Here is a 12027-nt window from a genome sequence, read left to right as displayed (position 1 = left end):
AATCATTAAATGTCACATTAACTATAGTCAAAATATGATTAACTATTGTACTAGTATTGAATGATTGATTATAACATTTTTCATTGTCACGTGTCACACGATGAGTGAATTGTTAATATTCTTACAAGACGAACTTGGTTCACACAAGAATTTCTCCTCCTCGAGATAGTCATCTAGTATCAAATTTCGATTGTTGAAAGGTGAATCTGACATGTAAAATAAATCTCGTGGATGGAGTAATAATTTTTAGGAGAACGACGTCGTTTAATCCACAGATTCCTCTTCCTCAATACTGATACTAATAATAATAATTTATACTGTGGAGAATAAATGTGAGTTTTTCTGACCAAGAAGATGCTCTGATTAATGTACATGCATACATAATCAATGACATTTTTTAGTCTTAAAATGACGTTTTCATTTTGTATTATTTTGTCTTTTTCCTTATGTAATCATACCCATAACTTGTGTCCACTTACTTCTCTTAACAGAACTCTATAAATTATATTATATGATCTGTGATTCGTGTGTTACTCAAAGTCAGAAGTTGTAATCCTACGCCAATATATAAATACTCCATAATTAAATCTAACATGATTCACTGCATATGTCTCTTCAATCTATATAATATTACTAAACAAACCATTGAAAAAACATATTCAACGCCTCATCCAGGCAAGCCATTACTTAATGAGCCAATTCAACTTCACTAGCTAACAACTAATTTATCTATTTTTAAAATCCTACTGACACCATGTTTTGCGGCTATTTGCTTCTTCGCTTAATATGTTCATCAGATTTCTATGTAATTAACTGAGGAATGCCTTGCACTCTACGGTTTGTTAACATGTCTCCGTGTGATTACTTGTAGCTTAAGTCTACTGTCTAATTTCTTCTAATGGCTCAGCTAGTTGGTCTTGATGAAATAGAGTCATTCAGGAATGAGTTAGCAGAGGGAGGAAGCATAAAATCCTCATTCAGAAGTAGTCGTCGTGTTTCGTTTAGAAGTAGTCGTCATGTTTCATTTGGTAGTCATCATGCTTCAGGATTGAGTTCACCTGTGGTTTCTGAGCATCATGAAGAAGAAATTCAGTTGCAGTGGGCTGCTATTGAAAGATTACCTACCTATCGAAGAATTACTACTGCTCTATTTGCAGAGGAACCAAACGCCTCGGATGCTAAAGCCAAAAGAGTTGTTGATGTTGCCACATTTGGAGCTCAAGAGCGACACATGTTCATAGAAAAGCTAATCAAACATATCGAACATGACAATCTACGATTACTGAAAAAGCTTGGAAAAAGAATTAACAAGTAATTAACCTTTCGCTCTTTACCAATCTCTAACACATAGATAATGTTAAACTTGGTTCTGTTTGAAAATTTTCAGAGTTGGTGTACAACTACCCACCGTAGAGGTGAGATACAAGAATCTGTGGGTTGAAGCAGAGTGTAAGGTTGTTCATGGCAGACCTCTTCCAACTCTTTGGAACACTGCTAAAAGCGTGCTTTCAGTAAGTAATCGTAAATTAAACTAAAATATTTTCTTTCATAGTAAAAAGAATTGGAATAGTTTATACACATCATTGATGCTTCCATGAAGAGATTTAGAGAGTGCTAATTCCATGCGAGTTTTTTCAGGAGTTTTTCAATATAGCTTGTTCAAAACAAGAAGCCAAGATTAGCATATTAAAAGATGTCAATGGCATTATAAAGCCAAGCAGGTAACATAAATTGGAGCTATAGTTAGTTGACTTTGGTAGCATTTCAAAATAGTAAGTTGATAACGAAACAAGTTGTTGTGTGTTAATCTATTATTGCAGGATGACTTTACTGCTTGGTCCACCAGGTTGTGGTAAAACTACTTTCTTATTGGCATTGTCTGGGAAATTGAGCCAATCTCTGCAGGTTCTCTTTATGCTTCTTAAATGAATACATTAAATATTTTATCAAAAAATTTGATTAAATGTTGTTATTGAACAGGTTAAAGGAGATATATCTTACAACGGATACAAATTACAAGAGTTTGTTCCTCAAAAGACCTCAGCTTATATAAGCCAAAATGACCTGCATATTCCAGATATGACAGTTAGGGAAACAATTGATTTTTCTGCTCAATGTCAGGGAACTGGGAGCCGAGCTGGTAAGCTTACTTTGATCACAGGAGCTACATGTTTTAACATTCATTTTGAAATTCCAAGTTGGCTGAAATCTTTATTATTTCATTTTCGTATGAATTTATTAACTTCTGATGCTCTCTCTCACTCTTACTTACTTATTTTTGTACCATAAGAAATCATGAAGGAAGTGAGCAGAAGAGAGAAGGAGGCAGGGATAATCCCAGATACCGATGTGGATGCTTACATGAAGGTACCCGTTTAGTCACGTCCCAGATTCACTAAAAGATGGTTTTCATACATAATGCATTGAATGCCTAAGATGCCAATAAATGAATTACTCTCCCTGCGGCAGGCAGTAGCAGTGGAAGGACTGGAAAGTAATCTTCAGACAGACTACATTTTGAAGGTAGCTAATAACAATACATGTTTAACAGGTTGATGTTTTCAGCATTGCAGAACAGTTTATATGGATATGCTTTTTTGTTTCAGATTTTGGGACTTGATTTTTGTGCTGACACAATGGTTGGGGATGCGATGAGAAGGGGTATCTCTGGTGGTGAGAAGAAACGGTTAACCACAGGTGAGTTAATATATGTGTGATGTAAGGAGGGAAAACCTTTTATATTTATAAGATTGTTTTAGTAGTAAGGTTGATATTATGCCAAACACAAGAATCAAAGTAGTAAGGTTGAACTTGATTCCAGTCTGCTTTCATGATTTCGTTCATTGCTTTGTTCGTAGGAGAGATGATTGTGGGACCTACAAAAGCACTATTCATGGATGAAATATCAAACGGCTTAGACAGTTCCACTGCTTTTCAGATTGTATCCTGTCTTCAGCATTTAGTGCATATTACAGATGCTACGGCATTGATTTCGCTTCTCCAGCCAGCACCAGAAACCTTTGATCTATTTGACGATGTCATTCTGATGGCTGAGGGAAAGATTGTTTATCATGGTCCACGTCTCAGTATCTGCGAATTCTTTGAGGATTGTGGGTTCAGATGCCCTGAAAGGAAAGGAGTTGCTGACTTCCTTCAAGAGGTAAACCTCTGAGTCTGAAGTTCCCTAGCAGGTCAGAATTTACAAATCAGAAATCTATTGAATTACCATTTTACTTACTTGTCCAGGTTATCTCTGTAAAAGATCAGGCTCAGTATTGGTGTCGCACAGATAAACCGTACAGTTATGTTTCTATCAATCAGTTTGCTAAGAAATTCAATGGAAGTCATCTTGGCCAGAAACTAAACGAGGAGCTTTCAGAGCCATTTGCAAAGTCTGAAATCCACAAGAGTGCATTGTCCTTCAAAAAGTACTCATTACCAAAAGGCGAGCTATTTAAAGCTTGTGCCAGGAGAGAGTTTCTTCTAATGAAGAGAAATGCCTTCATCTATGTGTTCAAAACTGTACAGGTAGCTTTCTTTAAGTTCAAAATGCTATGAACAATTGGCTTATACTTGGCCCCTTTCTATCTGAGGTCACCTCTAAAAACTCTGTTCTCTGCAGTTAGTGATTGTTGGTGCAATTACAATGACAGTTCTACTACGCTCTACATTATCTGTTGATGTGATCCACGCGAATGATTACATGAGTGCCATGTTCTATGCACTCATCCTATTACTTGTTGATGGATTTCCAGAGTTGCAAATGACCGTCGTAAGACTTGCAGTTTTCCATAAACAGAAAGAGTTGTGCTTTTACCCTGCGTGGGCTTATGTTATTCCTGCTACAATTCTTAAAATTCCCGTTTCATTCTTGGAAGCTTTAGTTTGGACGTCTCTTACTTACTATGTTATTGGTTTCAGCCCTGAGGCTGGAAGGTGAGTCCCGCCTTCACGAAAAATGATTTTCCTAGGATCATCACTTATTTTCACATATACTTTGTTTTTTGTGTTCCTCAGGTTCTTCCGCCAGTTTCTTCTACTTTTTGTGGTACACCTAACATCGTTATCCATGTTTCGCTTTATCGCCTCAGTCTGCCAAACTATGGTAGCTTCAACAACTATAGGGAGTCTCTTTATATTAATTAATTTCTTGTTTGGCGGCTTCATAATCCCGAGGCGTAAGTTTCTTTTAGCTATTCTTGCTTCAACTGATTGCTCCAATACAACTTCTCTCATCTGCTAGTTTTGTTTTGCAGCATCTATGCCTGCTTGGTTGGACTGGGGATTTTGGATTGCCCCATTGACCTATGGGGAGATTGGATTGTCTGTGAATGAGTTTCTTGCTCCTCGTTGGCAGAAGGTAACTTCTAGCTGATGCACATTGGACATGTCGAGAGGCAATGCCATTAATTCTTAGAACAAAACCAGTATCAAATTTAGACTGCCGGGTTTAAACATTGACAAACAGTTTGTTTATAGTAAAAACTAAACTAGGTGTACGAACAAAATGCTATGAATTGAAATGTTATGTTCCTACTGGGCATAGTTACGTTATGTACATTTTCATATGGAGGTCGAGACATCATTCTCATGTTTTGAATCTGTCATCTAATAGCTTACATGAAAAGTTTTAATTATAATTGAAGCTAGTGATACTTTTTCTTGAAAAGATTTCATGAAAACCTTAAAATTGATAGACTCTTAGTTTGTCAATTTATTCTAAATGAGTCATTTCTTTCTGTTATTTTAAACGCAGATTGCCTCTGACAACATTACTATAGGACAACTAACTCTAGAAACTCGCGGATTGAACTATGATGGTTACTTTTACTGGATATCTGTTGGTGCCTTAACAGGATTTGTAGTCCTTTTCAACACTGGCTTTACATTGGCATTAACCTTTTTGAGACGTGAGTTCAATTTGCATCGTTTTGTAATCATTCTTAAGACAATGTTCAATGCATTGTATCCTAATGAAAGTCATTGAAACTCATTCAGCTCCTGGAAGATCGCGTGCTATTATTTCTTATGAAAAATACAATCAACTGCAAGAGAAAGTAGATGATAATGATAATAATGCTGACAAAGACAACATACAAAACTACGCTCATCCTATGTCTAGTCCAGGACCCAATAAAGGTATTTTGTTTATCTTATGTTTTGTGTTCTATTCTGTATTTTTCATATTCCAGCGGCGCAATCTAGACAGAGAACATCAGGAATAACAGGTTACAGTTTTCCAGAGTATTTTGGCATAGTTAAAGGCCTCTTTTAAGCGGTATAGTATAACTACTCAATTTTGCAGGAAGGATGATTTTGCCTTTTGAGCCCCTTACTATAACATTTCTGGATCTGCAGTACTGTGTTGACACGCCTCTGGTATTCATAATAGATTGTGTTCGTTATGCTAGGTTCTGGTAATCATGAAGCATAAGAATTAACAATCGAAAGTGCTATATCTTTTTCTGTTTTAGGAAATGCGAAAACGAGGTTTTGCAGAAAAGAAGCTTCATCTGCTTTCTGACATCACAGGTTCATTTAGACCTGGTATTCTTACAGCATTGATGGGTGCTAGTGGAGCTGGAAAAACAACTCTTATGGATGTTCTTTGTGGAAGGAAAACAGGTGGTACTATTGAAGGAGATATTAGAATTGGCGGGTACCCAAAGGTTCAGGATCATTTTGCTAGAATATCAGGTTATGTTGAGCAAACCGACATACATTCCCCGCAAATAACAGTAGAAGAATCTTTGACATACTCTGCCTGGTTGCGACTCCCATCTGAGATCGATCCAAAAACTAAATCTGTATGCCATCCTTCTCAAACCTGAGCTAATAATTATTTCTTGCACCGACATTTTTTTGTTTTTCTTGAACTCTTCTCAGGAGTTTGTCAATGAAGTCCTTGAAACTATAGAGCTTGATGGGATTAAAGATTCCCTGGTAGGCTTGCCAGGAGTATATGGATTATCTACTGGGCAGCGCAAACGATTGACCATAGCAGTGGAGCTTGTTTCCAATCCATCTATCATATTCATGGATGAACCCACTACAAGTTTAGATGCAAGAGCAGCTGCAATTGTAATGAGGGCAGTGAAGAATGTAGTCGAAACCGGTCGAACAGTTGTGTGCACCATCCACCAGCCAAGTATTGACATTTTCGAGGCATTTGATGAGGTAAACAGATGGCGGCAGCCTAACCTAATGTTTTTTGGTTAGTAATACTGCAACTTAGAAAGACATGAAATCTTGTTCCAGAATCTTTATAGACATCAGTAATGTATTATGCATATCAAATACCAAATGCATATAATTGCAGTTTAATGCATCTGATTCATTTGTAGTTGGTCCTTCTTAAAATGGGAGGGCGAATTATCTATTCCGGTCCGCTGGGACAACATTCAAGCAGGGTCATTGATTATTTTGAGGTTATTTTTCCCATCAACATTTGTTCTTGTTTCTGCTTATACCATTGTTTGCACCTCCTGCTTGCTGCTAAAACACTAACTAAAACATAACTGATACTGCACAGAATGTTCCTGGAGTGCCTAAGATTAAGGACAATTACAATCCAGCTACATGGATGTTAGAAGTTACATCCAAATCTGCAGAGACTGAACTTGGCGTAGATTTTGGACAAATATATGAAGAGTCCACATTGTATAAGTAAGTAACTTGAAAAAATGTGAATGTCTTTAAATATGAAATTGGTTGCCTTGATTATGCTTCTTTAAAAGAAAATGTGAATGTCCACATTGTTTGTGCACATAACATTCACAAGTATGAGAATTTTTGCACATGAGTAATGAAAACTCTTCGACTGCAGGCAGAACAAAGAATTGATTAAGCAACTGAGTTCACCAATGCCTGGTTCAAAGGAATTGTTTTTTCCTACCCGTTACCCGCAAAGTGGTTGGGAACAATTCAGAGCATGCCTGTGGAAACATCACTTATCGTATTGGAGAAGTCCTTCGTACAATCTGACTCGCATTGTTTACATGGTTGCCGCATCTATCCTATTTGGCGCACTGTTTTGGCAGAAAGGACAAAAAATGTCAGCCAACACATTTTTCTTTTCAATTATGTGTTTAATCCCTTATAATAATTAATGTTGTTATATTAATCTTTGCAGAAATAGCCAGCAAGACATGTTCATCATGATTGGCTCAATGTACATTACAATAATCTTCTTCGGCATAAACAATTGCTCCTCAGTCTTACCATATGTTTCCACAGAACGAACTGTGTTATACCGCGAAGGATTTGCAGGAATGTATTCTCCATGGGCGTACGCATTTGCGCAGGTAGACATCTTTCACTAAATGAATTATTATTCTTCGTATGGCTCGAATTACTTCATTTTTGTTATACATACAAGGTGGTGGTGGAGTTGCCATACTTGTTCATCGTAGCACTCATCTACGTGGTCATCACATATCCAATGATCGGTTATTCCATGTCTGCCTACAAAATCTTTTGGGCATTTTATGCATTGTTCTGCACATTGTTGTGTTTCAACTACATGGGAATGCTGCTAGTAGCTTTGACACCAAACATTCAAGTGGCTTCTATTCTATCCTCATCCACCTACGTAATGCTGATTTTGTTCGCAGGATTCGTTGTGCCAGAACCGGTAAGCTTTCCGAATAATTGAAATGTATGCATTGCTTCTTCAATATAAAAATGATGATTTAAATTGTTGCAGCGTATTCCGAAATGGTGGAAATGGTTATACTACATATGTCCCACATCTTGGATGCTAAAGGGTATGCTCACCTCACAATATGGAGATGTTGAGAGAAAAATATTAGTTTTCGGCGAGACGAAAACTGTTTCGGCCTTTTTACAAGATTACTTTGGCTATGACCATGACTTTTTAGGCGTTGTTGCTGCTGTTCTCATCATCTTCCCTTTTGTTTTTGCTTCTCTTTTTGCATATTTTATAGGCAAATTGAACTTTCAGAGAAGATAAATTAATTTGTTCATAATCATGTCTGATTAGACAGTACAATATAGTTTTTTTTTGTGAAAATGACAGTACAATATAGTTAATCATTTGATATGTTACAAATAGAATGAAGAATCAAGAACTGTATTGAACATTATAGTTACAGGAAAAATATAAGTCTTAAATATCACATCCACAATGGTTTCTGAACTTTCCCAAATCTTCTTTATTGGTGCCTGAAATTTTTGTTTCTTTGTATTTCAACTTTTATAAAACATATCAAACAAGTATTTTAGATATTTTCCGTCATAGGTAATGCTAAAAGACAAAAATCTCGTTTTTATTTAAATACTTCATATTATTAGAAAAAAAGATTATTGTGCGTGCAATAATACGTTAGTACATATAAAATTATATCAAAATTTGTTTTTTAAAAAAGGCTTAATTACTTAAAAAACCCCACCTTTAATCTTTATTTCGTTTATACCCTGATCTAGAAAAACTGTCACATATACCCTTGACGTTGTCATTATGTTTCGCCTCTACCCCAAATTTCAAAAAAAAAAGATGATTTTAAAAAGATGTTAGTAGTCTGTTGACCGAAAAATGACTAAAAATACTCATTTAACACAATTTTAAGAAGTTGAAACAGTAATATAAAAAGCTCAAACATCGAAATAAGTTTTTCATAAAAGTTGAGAAACCTTAGGTGTAATTTTTCCTAAGCAAAATTGTTCTTGTTCTTGCTTCACCAAAGCCACAACTAACTAATTATGAGCGGGAGATTCTGCTTTTACTAAGAAACAATGGGAATTATGGAGGAATCAACGATCAAGCTTAAATTATCGCCTCCCAATACGTATGACGCCGTTGTTCTTGGCGGCACCTTCGACCGGTTACACGACGGCCATCGTCTTTTCCTCAAAGTAACCGACCTAACTCTTTTTTATTTATTTAATTTTTGATTTAGTTCTCTTTGATTGATTCTAAAATTAAAAATATTAGGTTTTCTTTTTGATTATTGTAGGCATCAGCCGAGCTTGCTAGAAATCGAATTATTGTCGGAGTTTGTGACGATCCTATGTTAACTAATAAGCAGGTCAGGTTTATTTATTCTTAATCATTTTTTTTTTGTATATGCAAATTTTCTTAGCTGAAAGTAAATTAAAATGCCCTATTTTAGGAAGTAGGAACATTTTTGTTAATTGATTGTTGTAATATTGCAATTGGGAAGCAAATGTTGTTATGTGTGATTTGAATTAGAATTAAATTTTGATAAACATAGACAATTTTCAATTTTTCTTCCATTAGAAGGATTTATAGCTTCATATAATGTTTGTATAAAGATGCTTTGAAGTATACAACTTTTATTATATCATGCTGTAGATAATAGAAGAGACTGTAATTTTTGTTGTTGCAGTTTGCTTACTTGATACAGCCCGTTGAAGAAAGGATGCGTAATGTTGAAAATTTCATCAAGGTATTTTTCTACTCAAATTAAAGATATGGTGTTCTCAGTCCCTTGAGTTTCTTGTATCTACGAAGATTTTTTTTTTCCCGGTTATTGAAATTATAGGTCAGGGTGTTTGCTACAGTGGTCTGCTTCAGCATGTTTTGTATCTCTAACATCATCAAATGTATATCTTTTGTGCAGTCTATAAAATCTGAACTTGCAGTGCAAGTTGAACCTATTATTGATCCATATGGACCTTCAGTTGTTGATACAAATTTGGAGGCTATAGTTGTTAGGTAAGTTACTGTTACCAGCATGAGATTTTAATTACATTTAACTGAATTAGTTATCTGATACCTAAATATCAGAGGAGAAACAATATTTTTTCAAAACACAGGGGAAAACAGTAATTTTAACTTAACTTCAAGAGTGATAGTAGCTATCTCTAAAATATAAATGTATTGGTCACGGTAAATGGAGTTAAAATGCCTCCAATTTCTTTATTTTTGTCAAATTCTTCTTCGTGTGGTTAAATCGCTGCCATTTTACCTAAGTTATTTAGGAATTGCGATGCTTTTTTTTTATGCATTTTAAAGTTGCGCAGAGTTATTTTTGGCCAACTTATGTTTTTGCAGCAGTAAGGAGACAGTACCAGGTGCGCTCTCAGCTAATAAGAAGAGGGCTGAGAAAGGCTTTCCACTTTTAAAGGTTTGAGTTTTCCATTCTTGGGTGCGGTCTGCATGTTTTGAAATAGGTTGGCAATGCTCTTAACATCAATGTATGGACATTGAGCAGATTGAGGTTGTGGATCTTCTTTCGGGAGGTTCTTGTGGAGATAAGCTCAGCTCCACCATGTTAAGGAGACTTGAGGCTGAGAACGCTCAAAAACAAGAAGTAGCATACAACACATGAATTGGAACAATGTTGTCATGTGATCTCTAAGGCTTTTTAAAAAAGATTATTTTTTACAGAATACGTAGACATTAAACAACGTGGAACGTCAACGCATAAGCTTTTCACACAATAGCATAGAATATCCAGTTGTTTCTATTCGTACTGGATTATGAGAAAACTGAAAATGTATGCCTGTGCTTTGCACAACTCTCTTAAACCAATATTATGAACAAATTATTGTGTAGATCTGAAAGGTGGGATTCTTATAGTCAATTAAATTTAGGTAAGATGATAACATTTATAAGAATTTATTTTCATTTAACTGGAGATTTGTAATAATACACTATTGTTGAATCTAACTGATCTCTAAGAATTTGCTATATAAAATTTAGTAAGAGTTTTGAAATTTTTTTCTTACTGATGTTGATTGATGATCATTTTCTTAAATTTTTGATTGCTTCTATGATTTTATTTTTTTGCAGCGGTTAATTTTAGTTACTTGTCTTGTGTTCATTTGATTTTTGCAACTCCAAGTTCCTTGTAGATTTTCCAGTCACTTTCATATTTTCTGGTGCTCTTGTCTTGTCAACTGTGTAAACTGTGAAATTTTTTAATCTATTTCTCAGAAGTCTAGACTTAATTCAGTTAGACTTATATTCTTTTAGACTTAAAGTATTATCTAAGCAAAACCAAGCTTCAAGGTTTATTTGCAGGCCAGGTACAAATCGACATTACATTTCTATCATCTTTCCTTTGATTTCTTATGGAAGACTAATTTGACCATTAAATTCATTTGCAGGTGATGGAAGCATCTAATTGTAAAGCAAAACCAGGGATTCTGAACAAGATTCTGCTAGAATTTCTTTACGCGAAAAGCTGAAACTTTTGCCGGTGAGTATCTTCTTTAAGGATCCTGTTTTTTCCGAATGATTCTTTGGTGTACTTGGAGATGCACTAACTCTGACCTGCTAGTGGTTAGCTGCTACTGATTTGCGGGCTTGTGTTTTCCGACACTGCTAGAAAGGTTTTACATGGGCAAGGTGGAGAAGCAAATTTAAGCTCTATCTGGGTGATTCACTGCATCTTGTTAGATTACACTATCATTACCATACCATGCCTGATAAGGGATATAATTACTTGAACCAACCAGAGCTTTTGGCTAGTTATTGTAAAATCATAATTTTGCTGAAACATTGTGTGTATTGCTGATTTATCCATGATTAACTGTAATCCTTCTCAAAACCTTTTTTTCCTAAACTTGCTGTTTAGTCTTTTTTTCCCCAGAAAATGTAATGAAAACTAAATGTACATTTTTTCAGAAAAGTTAAGATGAATGGGTGCTGTATGGAAAATGTACTTGAGAGACTAACAAAATAATAATCTATCTCCATCCCGTTTTATTTGTTACTTTTCTATTTTCACACATCAAGAATATATCAAACTAGGTCAATGCCCGCGCGTTGCGCGGGTAATATTAAATAATTTTACAGATCTTGGAGAAGATGGAGATCTGTTCGTCTTCACCAAGATGAATCCGACGGTGGTTGGTTGTCGGAGTGCAAAAAGCCGGCCGCGAGAGTGAATGATGGCGGTGTTGAGAATTTCAGAGTGAGAATTGTTTCGGGATAAAATCCTGTTTAATTAAATTAATTGAAATTTATAATTAGTTAATTAGAAAATATTAATTATATTTAATGGGTGATGTTATTGCCAGAGCAACATTTGATAATGA

General features: G+C 35.4%; 2 protein-coding genes across 7 annotated transcripts; both read left to right on the top strand.

Moving 5' to 3' along the window:
* The first annotated feature begins 657 nt into the window (after positions 1-657).
* Positions 658-8158, top strand: LOC130014499 (pleiotropic drug resistance protein 3-like). The gene is made up of 24 exons (XM_050364445.2): positions 658-1311; positions 1388-1511; positions 1639-1721; positions 1821-1905; positions 1981-2140; positions 2291-2367; positions 2470-2523; positions 2607-2697; positions 2859-3160; positions 3247-3528; positions 3623-3936; positions 4018-4178; positions 4257-4360; positions 4757-4910; positions 4999-5139; positions 5306-5379; positions 5475-5807; positions 5887-6177; positions 6345-6428; positions 6533-6666; positions 6827-7054; positions 7133-7304; positions 7379-7633; positions 7706-8158. Exons 1-24 carry the CDS (start codon positions 899-901, stop codon positions 7970-7972), a joined length of 4383 nt encoding a protein of 1460 aa, XP_050220402.1. The 5' UTR covers positions 658-898; the 3' UTR covers positions 7973-8158.
* A 378-nt stretch (positions 8159-8536) lies between these two features.
* On the top strand, positions 8537-11552 carry LOC126670666 (phosphopantetheine adenylyltransferase-like). 6 transcript variants are annotated; one of them, XR_008790151.1, is made up of 8 exons: positions 8550-8874; positions 8976-9047; positions 9369-9428; positions 9603-9697; positions 10037-10109; positions 10197-11013; positions 11095-11186; positions 11316-11552. XR_008790151.1 is itself a non-coding variant. In XM_056104789.1 (6 exons), the coding sequence occupies exons 1-6, from the start codon at positions 8755-8757 to the stop codon at positions 10311-10313; spliced, it is 534 nt and encodes a 177-aa protein (XP_055960764.1). In that variant the 5' UTR covers positions 8537-8754; the 3' UTR covers positions 10314-11552. The 6 variants fall into 6 exon arrangements, 2 of the variants coding, with proteins under 2 accessions (XP_055960764.1, XP_050220420.1); XR_008790150.1 differs by having other exon boundaries at positions 11275-11552; XR_008790149.1 differs by having other exon boundaries at positions 11268-11552.
* Positions 11553-12027: the final 475 nt, after the last annotated feature.

This window comes from Mercurialis annua, linkage group LG2 (assembly GCF_937616625.2).
Source record: "Mercurialis annua linkage group LG2, ddMerAnnu1.2, whole genome shotgun sequence".
NCBI lineage: Eukaryota > Viridiplantae > Streptophyta > Magnoliopsida > Malpighiales > Euphorbiaceae > Mercurialis > Mercurialis annua.
Note: the sequence above shows the minus strand (reverse complement) of the source record. Positions and strands in the feature narration are given on the sequence as shown.

Bases quoted from the DNA above. Each gene is read 5' to 3' on its own strand.
- LOC126670666 (XM_050364463.2), top strand. From the start codon at position 8,755: ATGGGAATTATGGAGGAATCAACGATCAAGCTTAAATTATCGCCTCCC. The intron at 9,048-9,368 runs GTCAGGTTTATT...TTGTTGTTGCAG, and splicing joins CTATGTTAACTAATAAGCAG to TTTGCTTACTTGATACAGCC. The intron at 10,110-10,196 runs GTTTGAGTTTTC...GACATTGAGCAG, and splicing joins AAGGCTTTCCACTTTTAAAG to ATTGAGGTTGTGGATCTTCT.
- LOC130014499 (XM_050364445.2), top strand. From the start codon at position 899: ATGGCTCAGCTAGTTGGTCTTGATGAAATAGAGTCATTCAGGAATGAG. The intron at 4,361-4,756 runs GTAACTTCTAGC...TTTTAAACGCAG, and splicing joins TTGCTCCTCGTTGGCAGAAG to ATTGCCTCTGACAACATTAC. The intron at 5,380-5,474 runs GTATTCATAATA...TTTCTGTTTTAG, and splicing joins ACTGTGTTGACACGCCTCTG to GAAATGCGAAAACGAGGTTT.